The sequence below is a fragment of the Corvus moneduloides genome, chromosome 5, assembly GCF_009650955.1.
Source record: "Corvus moneduloides isolate bCorMon1 chromosome 5, bCorMon1.pri, whole genome shotgun sequence".
Lineage (NCBI taxonomy): Eukaryota > Metazoa > Chordata > Aves > Passeriformes > Corvidae > Corvus > Corvus moneduloides.
Window position 1 is genome coordinate 36,784,271 of NC_045480.1, and position 20,449 is coordinate 36,804,719.

A 20,449-nucleotide genomic window follows, 5' to 3' on the forward strand; every position below is an offset into this window, starting at 1 on the left:
CTGATACACCAGGCAGAAGAAAACAGAGAACATGAAAGACAAGCATGTGTGTTAACACACACACACACTTGTATGATGTACATGTTTAGAGAGCTTAGGACTGAAATGATGGATTTTTCCTGCCTACCCAACACTCCACAACATTGCTTTTTCTATGGGATAACATTCATGAATCTTGTAACAAGTTAATGCACGAGAGCATTTATTTCAGCTTTTAGATCATTAAAGGGTGCTGTTATTGCAACTGTATGGTCGCATACATTTGTATTGAGAAATTTTATTTGCATACAGTTCACATTAATGTAGCAGACAGAATTTGGCTTATAAACTGTAAAAGCAGTTAAACACGTTTTAAGGTATAAGCTACATTAACCACAGACCTGAAAATTTCTCGAAAGCACTTATCTTGACACATCTAACATCTGTAACATTTAATGGTTGCTTTTTTTTGCAAGTAGATTCTGCTCACACCCAGAAGGGAGAAGGCTGGTGGGTTGTTTTGAAGTGAGAAGTGCCCTATGTTTATTTTTTTCGAGGCTGTCCTCCCCCTGCTCCTCATGCAACTTGGGCCAACCAAAACTCACACAGCCTCAGGAGCTGCCAACAGCCCTTATCAGAGCTTGGAGCAGCTTCTCACGCGATTTACACACACACAAACGTACAAATGCCCCTCTCCACCGAGTGGAGCTGTAGCTGCCCCGGGACCCTTTCTCCGGGGGACGCCACAAGCCTGTCCCCCCCGGAAAACCCGAGGGTGGGAAGAGGGGATGAAGCTAGTCCTCTCTCTGGCTCTTGCTCTCCAGGGTTCATCCAAACACTCGGGAGGACAATTTAATGACCTGCTCCGCCCCTGCTCCCCCCGCCCAGGCAGCTCCGAGAGGCTCTCGGTCACACGAGTGGGGGGGAATGAGCTGCAGCTGCGGCGGTAGCAGCAGGAGGAGGAGGAGGAGGGAAGGAGGGAGGGAGGGCAGGAGGGAGGGTACGAAGGAGGGAGAAAGGAAACCGGGCAGGTGACACGGCGCTGGGTTGCTCTGGCTCGGCGGGCGTGGAGCGGGCGGCAGGAGCGCGGCGGCCATGCACGTCAATGGGAAGGTGGCTCTGGTCACCGGCGGGGCGCAGGGCATCGGCCGGGCTTTCGTCCAGGCGCTGCTGGGCAAGGGCGCCAAGGTAAGCCCCGGGCAGTGCGTCCTCCCTTTCCCTCCCCTCTGCCTCCAGCCGGCACCCGCGGGCGGGGGGGTGGCAGCAGCCCCCGGGGCTCGGCTCGACTCGGCTCGGCGGGGGACCTGTCCGTCTGTCCATCCGCCCGCCCGCCACTCATTTTCCTCCCGCCCCGCTTAGGTAGCCCTGCTGGACTTCAACTCCGAGGCCGGACAGGAGAGCAAGGCGGCCCTGGACGAGCAGTTTGAAGCGCAGAGGACGCTGTTCATCCAGTGCGACGTGACGGATCAGGAGCAGCTGAAAGGTAGGAAGAAGCGCTCAGCGCTGCGCTCCGGCGTGAGGCGCAGCGAGCGGAGCGCGCCCGGCTGCAGCACCGGTAAGCGCTCAGCGCAGCCTTCTGGAGGACAGCCTGCTCCCGATCGCTTCTGGCAATGACTCAAAAACGATTTGTTCCTGAACCTGCAGATGTGAAATATTACTACTACCACAATTTCCCTTTGTTCCTTGGCACATCGGAAAGAAAAGCCAAAGAAGTCGTTTCCATTGAGTGTTGTGTGTGATATTTTTGCATGAAAGCCTCTGTAGAAGATAATTGCTATTTTATGAGTAATATATATAAACTTTAAAGCTCAGACTTGCTTTTTATGAGGTTTCAGTGCAGATTCCAAGCTGCATTCCCTCGTCACAGGAGTAATAAATTCTGTACTGGGTTGCAGTGCTCTTTCCATACAGCACACTTAACTTTCATTGTGTGCTGCCATAGCTGAAAGCAGAACTGGTAAAAAGTGGCACACTACTTTATCACAGGGTTAACTATAGGGTGATAACACTTCACCCACATTTTGCAGAAACATGGAATGAAAGCAGCTTCCCTCATGAATGATTTGAGTTTCTGTTTTCACTTAGTGGATAAACGGTGTTCCCTACTGAGTTCTTAGAGTATCATATAGCATTGATGTACCTTCACAATATTTCATAACAGGCACATCACTTCATCAAAGTTTCATTATTGAATGATACATTCATAGGTAGTGACTCAGATTCAGATTTTGACATCTCTTTTGTCAGTGCCCTTTCCCCAGAGTAATTTCTGCCAGGCTCAATGTGAACAATTTTGTTCTGTTTTCATTTACTATGCTTCACTTTTCATTTTCTCAGTGATCATTGAGCATATCCATTCCTCTTTTAGAAGACGTTGCTGCTATTCCAGAATCCAGCAGTATTGTCCACTGTTCCAAGCTAGCATAATTATTCCTAATTCTATAGCTTTACATTGTCTGTTTGTAAGAGAGATGCTAGACTTTAAATCTGGGATCTGCTCTAATCAGCAAAGTTTTTATCAGCTCGGTTGATTATTGACTTTTTCTCCAAGTGGGAGGAGTAAGGAGCAAGAAAAAGCATCCTAGAGGTAGGAATAACATGTGCTGCTGCATGGGTGTTACCCCTGTGTGCCTTCTCTCCCACAACTCCTCCTCTCTTTAGTGCCAGCAGAGTTCAGGACCAACAGGGTGTGAACCGGGAAGTTGGAGTGAGTAGGACAGGTCAGCAAGGGAGTTTTTGGACCAAGTTACTAAGAAAAGAGCACTCACAGTAGAATTGGAAGTGGTTCTCACAAAGAGACAGAGCAAGAAGAGGCGGCTGCTGCTGCTTATGCCTCTCTAATCATTGCATTAATCCTGCTGCAGGTTTCTTACCATAAATTTGCAATCATTTCTCACAATCCTTTGGGGATTCTGAGCTGGTTTTGGTGTTGTTTGTTTGCTATTAAATGCTTTATTTTCATATTTCCCACTTGCAATTGTAAGCTACTACTTAACAAATTTACATTGATTTCACATTTAGTGTTTAAAGGTCTTATCGGATGAATCAAGTCCCATACTTCATGTTAAAGGTCATGTGCGTGAATGAAGTTCCTCTTTTTTTTAACTTTAGCCCTTACAGTAGGAAGCAATTGTTACAGTAGGAAGTACTAGAACTAGTATTTGTAAGTTCATGAGGCTTATAGGCAAGAAATCATCTGTTTAATCTATTTTCAAGTCTTGCCTTTACTTTTTTTCTCTGGTGGTTCTTTCACATAATTCCCCACAAAAATCTCCTATATCACCTCACTTTTGAAAAATCACCATACATTTACTTTTGTCTTCCAGAAACATTTAGAAAGCTCACATATAACTGATGTTTTTGCTTACTTTGCATTGTTTTTCTTACCCTTCCTTTAAAATGGAGCCTCCTCTTAATTTTTCCTTCCCCACTCAATATTTCATACCATCATCTGCTTTTAACTTTTTATGGTTCCATAATCACTAACTAGTGTGCAGTGCAAACACAGAATTATTCTACATTTGAAAAGGGAAGAATAAATCAGCTTATACTGATGTATAGGTGACAACTTCACTAAGAATTTACAATGAGATTCTTCTTTTTGTGGATAGGTAATAGATGGGATTACTGTAGGCAGATAAACTTTTACCTGAAATATTCCAAACACAGATATGCAAAAGCATTTGGTCTTTTCTCAATATGTAAAATAGAAAACTACAATTAGACAAGACTGTTAAATTTAATTTAAAAATCATTGGCAAAATTACTATTATCCATAGTGTTTTTTGAAGATTCTATTAAGAATTAGGTTGACAAAAGACATTATTTAGAGAAGTCTTAAAAGGGAATCAGCCAGTTTCCAAAATTTGGAACCTAAGTGAGGATCCAAACTATTTATTTTACTCATTGGAAATAAGTTCAATACTTATTTAATATAATACTTTGGCTCCTAATAAAGCCAGAGGTGTTCATTTGCCCTTGCTGATGCAGAGTTGGAAAGATAAGTGACTGAAGAGTTGAGAAATCAGAGAATCAATTGGCAACAAACATAAGAAAAGCAAAAAAGGCAGACAGACCAAACTAGAGGATTTAGTAATATTACAATATTCTAGTATGGAATATTAGAAAAATCTGTACAATAAAGGGCAGTTGGACAAATAAAACTTGTCCCATCAGCTGCCTAGCTCTTGTTTTGATGACCTGAAGCCTTGAGGCGAAGAAAAGGCTGGTGCAAGAAAAGCTTTGTAAACCCTTGCAACTGCTGCAGAAAAAGGTACATGTCTGAAAGCTGATACCATGCACCTGATTGACATGAATAGCCAAGCTCTAAAGGTTAGAGAAGGAAGATGCTCCTGGGATCACCTTTCAGTGAAGTGATTTCATTAAGGCCTGTCAAGCATAATTTCAGTATACCTGAAATACTGTAGATTTTGAATCACACACCAAACAATGTTTTGTACAACAATATTGGGAGGGTGGTGTCTTGGTTCACATAATAGTAAATATTTAGTGACAAGGAACAGTATTTGGAGGGGGAAAAAAGCAAACTATATATATATATACATGTCAGATAATATCCTCAGTCCTGGAATATCTTAGTCTGGAATGAACATCTGGAAGTCATCTCATCCAACTATCTTGTCAAAGCAGAGCCAGGCTTGATAATAGTTTGCTCCTCATTATGACATCATCGTGTTTTTCCATACACATCTTTTATCTCAATTCTAACACTGTCACCTGGGAGAACACAATGTCATTGGGGAAGTTTCCCACTTCTTATTTTGAAATTCTTTGGAAGACAGGTCACTATTTTTATCCTCAGAAAAAAAAAAGATTTGAATTTGAGAAACACATTATTAAAGTTACCTGACAAGTAGGATAAATAACAACTTATCCATAAATAGATACATCTAAACAAGAGTCATGATTAATTATTTGTCGTTGAAATATTCATATCAGTTATTCATTAAATACAAATTGCATTCTTAGGTTAAATTTGGACTGAATGAAGAAAATTGTTCTGAATACATGAACTTTTTTTATTTTTCATTCAAAATAGATGGTGTCAAATCTTGACTTCACTAGCTATATCAAACTGCTACAAATCAAAATATAAATGCTTAATTTATATAATTGGGGTGCCAAACATCCTATTTAATACAAAATGTATAGATGCTAAGAACTTTCATTACCTCCTGTTATCAGACATTACAAAACTGAATGAAAAGACAGTCATGGTACCTTAACCCTTACAGTTTCCCCGAATACATGTAATGTTCATGCACATTAGATAAAGAATTTAAATGCATGTTGCTCACTAATGGTTAAGAAAATAATAATGACATTTTGGTAGACTAATAAACCATTCATTTTTATGTATGCATCATATTTTATATCTTACTTCCCAGAGTTCTAAGAAATGTCACTCTTGGATCTTACTATAGGTGCTTTCAAAAAAGTAATTGAACATTTTGGAAGGCTGGATATAGTGGTTAATAATGCTGGAGTGAACAATGAGAAGGACTGGGAAAGCACTATACAAACTAACTTGGTAAGCATTATCTCCTTTCACACGTCTATATTTCAGTATTTAATGTTGGAATACAGTTAACAGCCTGTGGCTTATACAGATTGTGCCAGATGACAGAACATTAATTATTGGATTGGTAAGTACAGCTATTGAAACAATCACCACATAACTGAGTGTGTGCTGGCCCCCTAAAGTTGTCTGTCCAAGACATACAGCACTGTGTAGAGGTTAACTCTGGCTGTCAATCACCAGACAACATTCTCTTTCTATAATATCCAATGGAATCCCAAATAGGTGTAAGAATTGACTGCGCAGGGCAGTAGAGCTGCATCTACAGCAGGCCAGTCTGTTTATACAAATGTTTTAGAACATTTTAGTTGCTTGTGAAGTTGCTGGTCTGCATTAGAGAATAAGTTGCCATTTGTTGTTACTACAAGAAAAGTCGTTCAACCAAGAGCTCCACATTTTATTTACCAACCATGCCAGCATAAAATGTGAGTTTTTAATACAGGCCACTTCACCATCATCACTGGTAGGAGCATACTACTTAAGGGTACTTACTTGCTAAAATCCTGTACATTCAACAAGCCTAAAATATTATTTTTCAAACCAACTATTAGCACTTTTTTTGATATTATCTGATATCTCATCAGATCAAACAACAATATCTGTTTCTCAGCTGAATCTTTTTTAATTTAGAGTACACCTCTATGACATCTAAGCTACAAGGAATGACCTTTCTAGCATTAATAAAATTTCTAGGTTAATAAAATTCACCTTGTAGTCTACCAGCTGTGAAGTCCTGATTCAATGGTGATTCAACAAGTCACCTCATGACCATACTTACAGCAAAGTAAAAAAAATTTTTTGAAGAGTAAAATGTGGAGTTTTCTTATTTGAAATTTGTTGTGCAAAAAGAAAGCTCAGAATATTAAAATTAGGTATGTTTTTGTCAAAAATTTTAATGACAAAGGTACCCATCCTTGAAAACAAACAAAAAAACAAGCAAACAGAGTAACTCCAGGACAAGTAACACAAGTAACAAGCTGTATATGAGACGAGTTACAGAAAAATTAATGAGAAAATAGGCATTTGGAAAAAAAAAAGATTTTAAGTTTCGTAATGCATTTCTCTTGATTTTTTTATATCTATCTGTATTTACATGTTCTTCAAGATTTAACTACTTCTTTCTTCCTCTTTATTTCATTTCTAAAATGTTCTGAAAAATTAAACATAGGAAACTTCATATTGTGAAGTAAGAGTAGTTTGTCACCCTCAGTGATATGCAACATCAGTATCTATTAGTACAGCTCCCTTGAATTTGAAAGAAGGCTGCACTCTAGATTACTTATTTCTCTGTACTTTTGTGCCTGGTTTTAACACAGGATATAAGTTACTGTAGGCAGCCATCCACCTGTCAGATTTGCAAACACAGATAAGCAGTCATCACTGGAAAAACTGAAGTCTTTGTGAGAAATATGTTTGATTGTGATATGTACTGTCAAAGTAAATATCCTAACTTAGAGTGATTTCCTAATAATTTTTCAATGCCAAGAGCGTCAAACAGAAGAAGTTGAGAATCTCCTTCTATTATGTTGCAGATGACACCAAGTTGGGGTGGGGGTTGATCTGCTGAAGTGTCAGAAGGCTCTGTAAAGGCTCTGTAAAGGCTCTGTAGATCAGAACAGGCCGGATTGATGGGGCGAGGTGAATTGTCTGAGCTGCAATAAGGTGAAGTGCTGAGTCCTGCACTTTTGTCACAATGACCCCATGCAGCACTACAGGCTTAGGGTGGAGTGGCTGGAAAGATGCCCATTAGAAAAGGACCTGGAGGTGCTGGTCAACAGCAGCTGAACAAGAACCAGCTGTGCCCAGGTGGTCAAGAAGGCAATGGGATCCTGTCTTGTATCAGCAATAGTGCAGCCAGCAGGACCAGGGCAATGACTGTCCTCCTGTACTCAGCATTGGTGAGGCTGCACCTCAAAGCCCATGTTCAGTTTGGGCCCCTCACTACAAGAAAGACATTAAGGTGCTGGACCATGCCTAGAAGAGGGCAACAAAGCCAGTGAAGGGTCTTATGAAGAGCAGCTGAGGGAGCTGGGGGTATTTAGCTTGGAGAAAAAGAGGCTCAGAGGAGTTTTATCATTCTCTACAATCACCTGAAAGGAGGTTGTTATGAGGTGGGGGTCAGTCTCCTCTTCAAGGTAACAAGTGATAGGACAAGAGGAAGTGGTCAAAAATTGTGCTGGGGGAGGTTTAGATTGGATCTTAGAAAATGTTTTTTCACCAAAAGGGTTGTCCAGCATTGGAACAGGCTGCCTAGGAAAGCGGTTGAGTCACCATCCCTGGAGGTATTTAAAAGGCCTATAGATGTGGTGCTTGGGGTCATGGTTTAGTGGTGGACTTGGCAATGCTGAGTTAACAGCTGGATTTGATGATTTTAGAGATCTTTTCCAATCAAAACAATTCAATGATTCTATTAATTTATTTTTGTTTTTACAAGTAATTGAGCAGAAGCAGACTGTGAGTGGTCTCAATGAGCAGAAAATCTGAAATCCAAGTCTTAGAAACCTACATGCTTAACTATCAAGCTACTGCCCTATTTTTTTTTTTTATGGGAATTTTATATAGTTTATATATTATTGTATAAGCTCACCATAAATGTCCTAATGACCTCATACACAGCTGAACGTTGAAAAATTTCATAAATACATGGTGGTGACTGGAAGAACATCTAAAATGATGAGAGTAGAAGTACAGTTATGTGGGTTAAATCAGAGCCACTCTAAGATCCAAATAGCTCCACTCACCTATTGCTTTGATTATTCTTTCCCTGTCTAACATGGAGTCAACTAACCAGCTTATTTCCATAAGCATTTCTATCTAGTTACTGTAATTTCTGTAAAACAAGAAATAACACTGTACTTTTAGCTTTTTTAATTATAACAATGGAAGCAAAATAGCTGATGCATGTAATAGCTTCTATGAGTTGGTTCTATAATTCTTTTTTCTTGTAGAAAGGAGAAAAATATATGTGAAATACATTTTTAAAATGTCTCAATTTCCCTCTGTAGGATAGTTGAAGTATTCTTTGTATTATTGCTAAGAACGGAAATAGTTGCTATAGCCACACAGTGTGATACACATTATACACATATTTTTTATTTTAAAAGAGGAAAAAACCCTCTACATGCCAGTCTTTGTCTTAGTGATATCATTTATATATTGATACAACAAATATTCCCTGCCCCAGTTTAAAGTACAAAGTACAGAAGTAGAGCAGTACAGAGCAAGATAAATCAGAACAAACACATCTGGGGTGTGTTCTTTATGGCTAAAACAGTTCACAGAACTGGTTGGTCTTCAGGAACATTTTTAAAGGAGTGTAAGGGAGTTCTGTGATTGTACTGCTTGAGAAATCATGAAGAAAGAAGTTCCAAAAGTCGGGCTTAATTTGGAAGGAAAATAGAGGGAGTAAACCACAGTTCTTACTTGTATCCATTACAGTTTCCTGAGAGCAAGAAAAGACAACTTGATACAGCTGGGGAGGGGGTGTAAGAAGGAGTACTGACTGCTAAAATGATATTTCCATTACAGTGCTTTCCACCATTTTTCTACGTTTTGTGCTAGACATCCACCTTTTAATTACTTTGTTAGTATTTCTATTACTCTTTTTAGTTAAGTATTCCAGCAATGCCTGGAATATCTACTCCTCACTTCAAAACCCCAAATGTCGTGGTGTTGACTTGATTGATGTTATCTTGATCAGCAGCAGCTTCAACTAGTGATACTCATAGAAGGGTATACTGTTGTTATTATGGCAAATAAAAAAAATGAACTTGGCAACCATACAAGAATTCCATTTTAAAGAGATATTACCAGTGTAGTTTCAGCAGTCTGTCACACACACATATTCATGCACAGAATAGCACAAGGGTGTATGACACATACATTCTTATGAAGGGTCCTACCTACAGTCCTCCAGCATGACAGTGTTTATTGCATTCATACAAACTTTTGCCTAAGGGATCCCAAAATTTTATAATCTGACTTTTTTTTTTTTTTATCAAATCCCTAAAGCAAGAAAAGGGCCCACATCTTTATGAGCCTTGAACATGTATGTTATTTAAACACAACTGGGTGTTCTAAGAAGCTTCAATAATTTTATCTTGTGTTGATGAGGCTTTCTGAAATCACTGTAATTAGAGTGGCCATTATAATTACAGTATTTTTTGTCTTTACAAACGCACTTAGCACATTTCATACTAAAGACAATCCCCTAAATTATATGCAGGTTCTGTTTTTATGTTCATGTCAGAGGTTTCTGAAAACTGACATAGGTTGCAGTATACAGTTAAATGTAGCAGTACTGGTATCACCTACGCTTACATTTTAAATAATACCTGAATCAAAATTTTAGAAGTATTTTATGTGACATTTTGACCACCTTGTTATTTTATTATGGCAAAAGTTAACTGTATATATATTTAAACCAATTCCCCAAATGAAATTATGAAAAAATTTGAAAGCAAAATCACAACTATCTCCTGTTTATGTGATGATTTTGCACATTTTAACACATTCTGGCAAAACTTTAAATTGCAGGCCAGAACCTGGGCACATCAAAACACCCCAGTCATATGGGATTCAATTATTTAAACATTGCCCAGAAGTAAGTAGAATTCAAAAGTACACATAAATTTGTTCAGGTGCGTGACAGCCTTATTCTTCATTACTAGGCAAAATGTAGAAATATGCAAAAATTCCAAGTTTTTACATTTTTCATGAGTTTGAGCAATTTTTTTCGTAAGTGACAGAAGTAATAGATTTCCATGAATTTAGAAAAGTCCTTTACTAAAATGAGGTCTACCAACATCATGGTTTGTCCCTGCAAAATACTTAGATTGAAAGTACAGAGAAGATAATGCACCACTGTATATTTATGTGTGACTTCTTTCAATATAGCTCATGTTCCAGCAACTAGCAAACCTTGCAAAATCAATGTTTGCTTATAAGTAAGGACCTGTTCCTCAGAAGGCCAATTAATATTTCAGCAGAAACCAGAAGGGTAACTCAGGAAACATCAGAAGTGATTAATTGAATTTCCTTTTGTGATGAAGACTTCATGGTCATCACAAGGCTGTTCCACTGTGCAAGCCATAAAAGAGAGTATGCTGCAACCTTCTTCTGGTCCATGCACCTTGCTGGCCTTTCCTAGTGTACCAGGAGAAATGACAAGGACTGAACTTTCACCCCAAAGTAATGTAACCTGGACCCATAGCTGGATTCAGCAGCTGGAAATACAGACAGAGGCAAGCATCGTTTCTCAGTGCCACCAACAGAGAAACAAGCCAAAAAAAATAGTACTATCTGTAGTAGACAAAATGGCATAGCCAACTGGTTTACTGACAACCAGCGGCTACCTCAATGGCTTACTTGCCTATTCTTCAGCATAACTTGATGTCAGAGGACCAAGTGTCTAGGGAGAGATGTGGCCAAAAAGTGAGAAGTGACACTTACCTTGAAATTAGTAGCACAGGGATCAAACTGCTAAGTACATAAAGAAGCCTATAGGTATAATTATTTTTGCTGTTTATATTGTACTAGGAAGGACACAGTGACTTACTTTAATAGCACAGTAAGTAAATTAATTTTTTAGCTTATGGTTTTAATGTATGTTTACAGTAACCAATGTTGAAGTATAATGAAAAGCAAAGGTTTTGAACTAAGGACATAAGAGCAGCCATTTAAAATGGAATACCATTCCTGTGTCGTTCAGGAATGTGGAGGTGTATGGAAGGGGAGGAGGGAAGTAAAGAAAACTGCACCATAAAAATCTGAAACATAGTGTTTCATTCCCACCTTGTAAAAAAGCTACTGACTTGAAGCAAATTGTCAAATCCTGCTATATATTCCTTTCTCCTTTCTGCCTCTTCCTCTGTAGACTTCTTGTTTTCCACAGTTTGAGCTGGAAATTCATCCTCAAGAGCCTTCAATTTCATTTCATACAGCAATCAAACTAACCTATACATAGGAATGCCATGGGACTTGCACGCTTGCTCCAACTTGTCTACGTCCTAGAAAATCTACATTAAAAAAAATTAGTCCCACCTTCCTGTCCAACAGCAAAATGCTAAAATTTTCCATGGATAACACAAGCAGCACCTAGTTTCAGACTTTTGAAGTTCATCTTACACAGTTCACAAAGTACTTTTAAATGTTTCCTTATAGATAGCCATCAATTTATAACATCACTGTATGAAAGGCAAATGATCTTGGGTCAAATTCCAGCTCTGTGCTAACCTGCTTTATGAAACCACAAGTCAGTGACTCTTTCATTTTTGTTCAGTATCCCAATCCCTGAACTATATTAGTTCAGGAACCTACGTAAAATATTAGGACTGATTACTATTTTGTTTTCTCAAAGGAATTCATATTACCATGTCACCTTGATAGCAACATAATGCTCGTCTTCAGCACTGAAGATGCTGAGCTGTTTTCTCAGCATGAAGTACCAGATGTATCAGACAAGAGCTGGCAAAGGGAAACCTTTTAAAATAGGTGTGAGAAACTATGTTGGTTGGAACAGCTGCCCTGAAACACTAGAAAAAAAGCACTGTGTACTAAGTTACTTTCAAAGCAATTCTCACTTAAAAAGGATGATGATTAATTATGTCCTGGGCACCATCACCAAAAAACACTTTTTTTTTTTTTTCTAATAGATAAATCTAAAATGAAACACAAAGTATGAAAACTGACTTACAGGTATAACGTTGGAATACAAGGACATTATACACATTGGCTGACATTGGTTCCTAAAGGTGGAAAAATATTAATTAGTGCTCTACTGAAGACTCTGAGTCTAATTAGAATCAGAGTTTCAAGATATGATTTCTTTTAGAATGATAGAATTAAAGCTATACAGTCAAAGGACACATAGAAATGTGATGAATCAAAAATTTTGTAAGTTATATTTCTGCTTTTGACACTAAGTTGCCATTTAAGAAATCATTACATTAGTTACTGATTACTGATATGTTATTCTCAAAAGCAACTGCAAATATTTTGAGTATTTGCACAATTATGTTGCAATGTTTACCATACTGTCAGATACCATTTTGGGTTGATTACTGTATGGTACTTCATTCAGCATGTCTGATCTCCTCTAATTTAAATCTGTAATTTATGTAGACTAATGCTAGGAGATATTCCCACACTCACCACTATAACTTTATTTGCAAGAATCCTAAATTTTCTGCTGGCAGTTGAAGAGTAAAATTGGCTGCCTTGAGAGCACACTCAGACATCCATTCCACCTGGATGGCCCATCTTCAATATATGCTGTGGTAAAACACTGTATTTTGATAAGAAAATAAACAGCAGTGTTACTGAGATCACATGTTTTTCAACATCTAGAAGGACAGTAATTTAGATTAGTTTCTGACTGATGATACTAGTTTTCTATAGCCAGGATAAAAAAAAAAAATGTAAGAGTCAGCTGTACCAATTTTTGATTTACCTACATTTAGTTACAAAGCTGACTACTTTGATATTCTTTGTTCTTGACATGTTTATGAACAACATCCCTTCAGCCAAATGCAGTTGTAAACAAAGGAACTGTAAAAAATTCAACTCTAAAATGCTTTCTTGTACAAAGTCTCCCAGCATATTTTTATCTTAACATGAGTCAGACATTTTTTTTATTAGGTAATTTAAAATTTAACTTTCCCAGAATTTTTATTTAATAGATAATCTATGAATTATTGTTGGTTAAGAACATAGGATTAAATTATTAGTCTTAAAAGTACAATTGGGGAACTGCACAATCTGAAAAGACCTTTAGTTTCTTTCATTTAATTGAAAGGAAATTTTCATCATAAACTCAAACCAAAAAAACTGGGTTCAGAAAACACAAATTTCGAGAGTATTGGAGAGAGGTGGATTCTTGCAAGAGAATGGGAAATCCATCACACAGTACTGTAAAGTGTCGTCTGCTAAGTGTGCAGGCAGATAGGTTCTTCTCACCCTGGGTATGTGGTTCAGAGTTATTCTGCAGAATAATTCTTTATTTTATCAGCCCAAACATCATAAATAGCCATTTCACTCAAGATCAGCCACATTCAGTGAGGTTTTTGCAAGGACCACAGGTAAGGATTTCAAGGCTGTAGCAGGTGTAAGGGGTAATATCCAAATGGAAGTCTGCATTTATCTTCAAGACCAGCTCTCACAATACCTTTATGTAAAGGAGAACATGTCTCCAGCCACTTGAAGAAATACTAAGTTAATGGATTCCAGAGAGAGAGAAAGAATAATAGAGTAAATTTGATTGGACAGCCAAGCTACCCACTTTTTTTTTGGTTTATAATTGTGGTTTGGCCAAGGACTCATCTAGCTCTATTATCTCTGAATTAGAAGGAATAGAAAAGCCTTAAAGGAGCCCCAAGCTGTTTCCTTCTTCCTTCCTGATTTATTTTCTCTAATCGTCTTAAGTGGAATTCTCTTTTTCTGCTCAGCAGGCTGAGCCACTGCTCCAGGGCATGACAGGACCTGCACCTGCTCTCCAAAGACAGCATTAATCCCTTTCTTCCTAAAATATCTCCTGTACAGCCTATCATACATATATATATATATTAAAAAACACACCCCACTCTTAAGTCCAAATCTAATTTCAGTTGAGGTGCCAATAAGTTCGTGTTCAGAATAACCATACCTTATAGCAAAACTCCTGGGAATTGACAACCTTGGTTTTAATAAATCAAACTTACATGTGACAATCAACATTAAACAGCAATAGATTAACCTTTATAAGGGCTCTGCTACTTTCCAGGACATGCAAGAAAAATCAGATTTAGTTTGGTATGTGTCAAGACACTGAAGACAATTATTTGGAAAGCTTCTGTTAAAGTATTTAATCAACAGTGTCTTTTCTAAATTAATCAAAATATTTTTTTAAAAAAGTTAGCTTAAACAAGACTTTCCAGGAAATAAACAAAAAAAAATCTATTTGTGGGATATTTTTAAGAAAAATTTAAAATATTATTTCAGAATTTTGAAATATTCACTTTTTGTGGGGTTTTACACTATTCCAGGAAATAAGTATTCTGAAAATATATTATCAGTGAAAATAACTCATTAAGTGCTGAAACTATAGAAAATGAGAAAAGCTGATTCATTATCAAGATTCCAAAGCAAACTTGGTAATGATGTCTCAGGTTGTTTTATCTCCATCAATGGACAGCCTCATTTTACTTGAAAAATGAACAAATGATACTAATAAAGCAGAACATGCACTCTTCCAAATCTGATTCCTATTAAAACCAAAAAGTGTGAAGGATAACTGAAGTTGAATTAAAAGTACTACTTTATATTTTATAACATGCATGTCTAAAAATATCAGCTAATGAAAATTAAATGTAATACCCATCTCAAGATTATTCCAATCTTGCTTTCGGAATTTAGATAGTGGCAGGAAAATAGATAACGTTCTGATTTTAAAAGCTCTTCTTTTTTCCCTCCAGTTTCTTTAGTCACTATCTGTTAGGTTTTAGGCACATACAGACTTTTCATTGTGATTTTTTATATGGGAAATTTCTGTCTCCATTATTCTGCAGACTGTCTCTGGTCAAAAATAGTGAAATAATCATGCACACTTCGTCTTTTGAACATCTTAATTTTTTTGGGTGAATAAATAGCACTAAACAGTCATAAAGTACAAACAAAGTTCTCATGTAAAAGTTGAAGTAATATTTCCGTAAGACTAAAAGTGTGTTTCAATGCATTAGTCCATTTTAAGTAGAAATTGTAAAGCAAATATGAAATTATTACAGAGACATCTAAAACAATTGGTAAATAATTATGAAACTCATCACTAATGCAGTAATACTGGAACATTTCCCTAAAGTTATTGTCTTCCACAAGGAGCCTTGTGTGCTGCCTTTTTCTTACTGTTTGTTTTCCTCTCAGGTAAAGTGCCTTTCTGGGAGAAACTCTCTCTCATGATTCACCCAGGAGGCTGGTAGCCCCAGGCTAGGCGTGTCTTTGGATATCCCAGTTTAAAAGTCTGAAGTTCAGTGAGAGGAATCTCTGCAGAATTTCTGACTGCAGTAGGGTCCAAAAACAGATTTTAAGGAATCAAGATGATACAGGTCTCAGAAAATTTTTTTCCTCAAAGTTCTTTCTTTAAAAAAAGAAAGAAAAATATTTGTAAAAATCGCAGCTAATATTATGCTAACAACATCTCACATCTCTTAGAATGCCTTTTTTTACCTTCTCTGTATTTGCCTGTGTGGTCTAACTTCATTTAAAAGGAGTGGTAAAACTCCTGTAACTTTAGTCAGAAAATAATACACCAGAACCAGAAATATATCATGGTACTTAATCCTAAAAGGTGTGAATTTCTTTTGACTTGAGCCAATGCACTTTTAAGTGTTAATTTTATCTTCAGATACAGTCAGTATATTTTTTATCATATAGAACAGCGTGGCTCAGTAAAAATGATGGGATTTAGATCAGTTCATCTGCCACTTATATTTTTAGATAAAGTATGTGTTCCATCTATAAATTATTTACTTTTTATTTCATTCCCTTCACAGCTTTTATTTCGCATTTCAATATTTGTTTGTTTATTTATGCATTTTTAAGAGAAATAAGTAAACTGCTATTATTTCTACCTATTGCAGTTGTGCTTCTGAAGTTATTGAGTTGCAATACTATGGAGTGTCTCTGTGTTTAAAATCTTCAAAGTGTAAATAAGATCACTGGTAAAGCAATACAGGTTCTAAGCACCACAATAAAAGCAAGTTTCAGTTTTTAGAAGCACAATAGATACTTTGAATACCACCAATAATTCAGTAAAATATTTTTAATAGTTTCAAATAATCTTTGAGTATCTTCAATAATCTTCTTCTCTATACCAGACATCTGTGATCAGAGGAACTTACCTTGGCCTAGAATACATGAGAAAAGGAAATGGAGGTGATGGAGGAGTAATCATTAATATGTCATCCTTGGCAGGTGAGAAAATTCTCTGCATAAACAATTTCTGGTGGGTTTTGTTCTTAAGTAAATGAATCATACTGATCAGTCTTACTTTTTCTTCTTTTTGCGGCCCTTCCCAGTTTAGAACTATCTTGAACTGGTTTTCATCTTAGCAACAGAAGGAATATCAAACGAGCACAAATTTCACTTCCTTTTTTAAACAAAATTCGATAGGAAAAAACAGTAATTTTCCTAATGTGTCAGTCTTGTATTTAAAATCTTGAGCCTGACATCAATTCCTCCATTCAACTCCAGAGGAACACAAATGTAGGAATATCTATGACTAGAGTATAACTATTTTATTAACAGAGATTGTCACACACCCACTCTGTGTTCCAAGTCCTTTCAGGTGTGATCTACCTGTACTTGAGAAGTCATAAAATTAACACTCATATTTCACCAAGCTTAAGTGTTTTCTTTGCTCACTACTTATCTGTGCTATAACTGTATTTCAATTTATTGGTATAAAAATAGAATTCTATGGATTCTAAGTCTGTTGGGGGTAATGCTGCCCAGTCTGAGGCAGAATTCTGCACCATTTCCTGTAGATATACTCAATGTTGCAGTGACTGGGCTCACAGCAAAAAAGCCCAGGTGAAAGGGAAACTGGAGAATGAAGTCCCCTGACAACCTTCCTCAAATATTTTGTGGGGAAGTACTCGCATTCTCTATTTTTTGTTTGGAGAGGTTGTTCTCTCTACTGTCAGACTATCTGTGAAAAATAATACATATGCTACCTTACACTCAAATTGTCAGAGGGCTTTTTTTGTATCTCTGCAGATTACCAAATTATAGTAATTTCATTCCAGGATATTCCTGTGTTTTAACAATGAAAAGCCAGTTAAGACAGCACTGGTTATAGTTAACTGTTTGTGCATAGATGTGGATGTTCTGTGTATTTTTAAGTTCTCATATAAACCTTAGCTTTTGTGATAAAAAGTGCAGTTCATCCTATTGACATAATGCATATGGATCTTGAGGATGTGACTTAATACCTGCACATCTGTCAAACGGGTGAGAGGTTCTTTATCAAAAGACTCCAAGTACCTTTAAGTCAGAATTTGTCGTACTGCCTAACGCATTGCCTACTGACACCAGTAAGTTTATCCCTATAGGCTGAAATGGACATTGTATTGGGTCCAAATTAACTTGAAGGAAACTGCTGCTGCAGTGCAAGAGTTCATCAACATAAGTAAAAGATTAAACATTTTCACAGAAACACTGGTGCCCATGCAGTGCTTAGAAAGGGTAGAGGTAGCAAGTAGTTTGATGCCTTTTCTAACTAGTGTCAAAAAAACACAAAATGATTTTGTTTTTAAGACCTAACAGCTTGGCTGTTCAGTTTGTTAAGAGCTTGTAAGTGCTGTTTTAATTATTTTATTTAAGTTTGAATTTATTTACTTAAGCTTTTAATATTAACATTGGGCCATGGTGATTGAGGATATCTGTCAAAACAAAGTTTCTTTGCTTTGTTTGGTTTTACATGGCTTGTATTTAGCAATTATTTCCAAGGTCATAAGGAAAAACACACTTTGAAAGCTAACAAATACTGATTTTTTATTGCTTATTTATTTACTGCTCTTTGTGACTGTAATTCTCCTTTCCAGTCTGAAGGTCTAAGTCCTGCAGTATTTTCCATATATGAAAGGCAAAATTCCATTGGCTTGCTTAACACCGCCTTCATGTGTTTTCTTAGAGCTAGCTTCTGTTGATCATTAAACTTCTGAGTGATCCCCCTCACTGTCCAAGTTCTCTGTAAGATACAGACAGCAAATCTTTCTGAGCAACAAGAAGAGCTGTATGTAGTGCTTACGTAACATTCAATAATATTTCCTTTGCACATTAATGAGCTACCAGAACATCACCATGGGAATTTTGCCAATGATTTGGACTAGGGACAGAATCAAGCCTTACAGTTTTATATTTCCAAACACCAACAGAACTACTTAAATGATTTCTATGAAGCGGATGCTTAAAAGTGTTCATTGAGCTGGATTAAAGCCAAAGCATCCACCCTGTCTATCCAGTACTGAGTCTTCCTTTCTTTAGTCTCTCCACACGACAGGACTAAGAGAGGGAGAGAAATATGTGAGCACATGCAGCAAGCACTCAACTATGTGTCAAAGCAATAAAATGCAATTTTATTGGATTTGTACATTCATACCAAGAAGTAATTCCGCTAAACTGAGATAATGAGAAATGTGTTTTACTTTGAACTTGGTTCCATAAAAAAGAATTCCAATGACTGCAGGTTTTTGCATTGGAATAGACTTAATTTCAAATTCAAGGAACAAAATGTTCTAAAATTTCTTCTGTAGAAAGCTATACATGGTACCTTTAATTGCATTTAATGGAATAGTTACAGGCAACAGAGAAAGCATACAAAACTAAATTTAACTCAAGAGGCTGTTTAAATCATTAAATTTAACACAGTCTTTTACCTTGTGGTGGCTGATACATGTACACTTTTTGCAAATACAGGGCAAAAGCAATTCAAGTATAGGCATACACTTGTTTTGACAGCTTTTGTATTTTTAAGAAGGTATTCTGTGAAAATGAATTTGTATCTGTCTGTATTCTAGCAGACAAAAAAAAGTCAAAGTATTCACAAAGGGCTTAAAAAATATTAAAATTTTTTAGCATAGTATCATGCTACTTTTTTGAGAGGCTATTCAATATGCAGTGGATCTGGAAACCTTTCTGCTCTACAGCCATATCAGTGGTTTGATTGCACTCAACTTCAAGCACTCAGATTCTGCAAGCAGCTGGTCTGTCTTCCCTTTATTGAAAGCTTTGGCCACAAGAAATACTTAAAGTACCTGGTCACAGCAAACAAGCTTTTTTAGGATCAGTTCCTATAGGTATTAGAAGAACAAAACTAGGCATACGCTTTCATCACTGAGCAAGCACTCTATCACAGTGACACGGGGGAGCAGAAGTGTCAATGGCTGTACAACTGGGGCCTTCAGCATCATGACAGAGCTTCTGGTCCCTCCCCTTTGTGAAAAGAAAAGTGCTGAGCAGAATCTGCCAGAATGAGGTAAAAAAATTTAGAAGCTATTCCCTTCAGACTTCAGTTCACTGTAAAAAAAAAATCATAGAAATGGCACAACTTAGAATTTTTGCTAGGATTTCTCTTTCACCTTTGTTTTGGCACTCAGGAAGACTACAATGATATCATGGGAGTATGCAGAGAGAAAATCAGAAAGGCCAAAGTCCAACTTAAAACTAAAATGGCTAATAAATCTTATTCAAAGAAAGGGACTTACTCAAATCTTTGAGGGCAACATGTTCAGAGAGCATAACTGGGGAAAAATGCTTACTTCTGTTTTCCTCAAAGTTCTTTGTTCCATCAAAGTGGAATGAAAGGAAATACTGGTTTCAGCAAAGCTTACTGATACCATCCAAACTTGTTGATGGAATTCTCCACATCTAGTACTAATTTCTCAAGATGTGGTTATTGAAACTATTGACCATGATAAACAAGGAGTTGTAGTGAGATGCCTGACACCACGTCTGCAATGGTAGAGTAATCCTGACACTCTAACAAGGAGAGTAGAGAATAAGGGCAAGAGCCTTCTCTCTCAGCCTGCCAGGAACTGAGAAAAATAAACCAGAGCAGTTAACACTGGAGCACAGGATTATTGTTGGTGTGCTTGAACTGGTTTTGGTAAACCAAAGAGCATCTTGAGTCATCACAAAGTCATTTGCAATTCACCATGCAGCAACATCCACAGAGAGAAAACTCTAGCCATAGCTGCCCCTGCTTCTAAGATTAAAACCCAAATGTATCACTTTCCAGAAGTACACTGACCCATCACCATCCATTTGAACACCCTCCTCCTCTTCCCCCCGTTATTTTGTGCATGATGTTGTCTAATCTGTTTCACTGCCGTTCTTCTT

The 20,449-nt window shown here is 37.2% G+C and overlaps 1 protein-coding gene across 4 annotated transcripts in view; it reads left to right on the forward strand.

Moving 5' to 3' along the window:
• The first annotated feature begins 740 nt into the window (after positions 1-740).
• Positions 741-20,449, forward strand: part of HPGD (15-hydroxyprostaglandin dehydrogenase) — a 59,930-nt gene continuing 40,221 nt past the window's right edge. Inside the window, exons 1-4 of one of the 4 annotated variants that reach the window (XM_032109265.1) lie at positions 741-1,167; positions 1,339-1,462; positions 5,424-5,530; positions 16,426-16,522. In XM_032109265.1, the coding sequence (XP_031965156.1) occupies positions 1,075-1,167; positions 1,339-1,462; positions 5,424-5,530; positions 16,426-16,522 (421 nt within the window). In that variant the 5' untranslated portion in view covers positions 741-1,074. Of the gene's footprint in view, positions 1,168-1,338; positions 1,463-5,423; positions 5,531-16,425; positions 16,523-20,449 lie in introns of those variants that run through there. The other 3 variants (XM_032109264.1, XM_032109263.1, XM_032109266.1) reach the window with 3 other exon arrangements.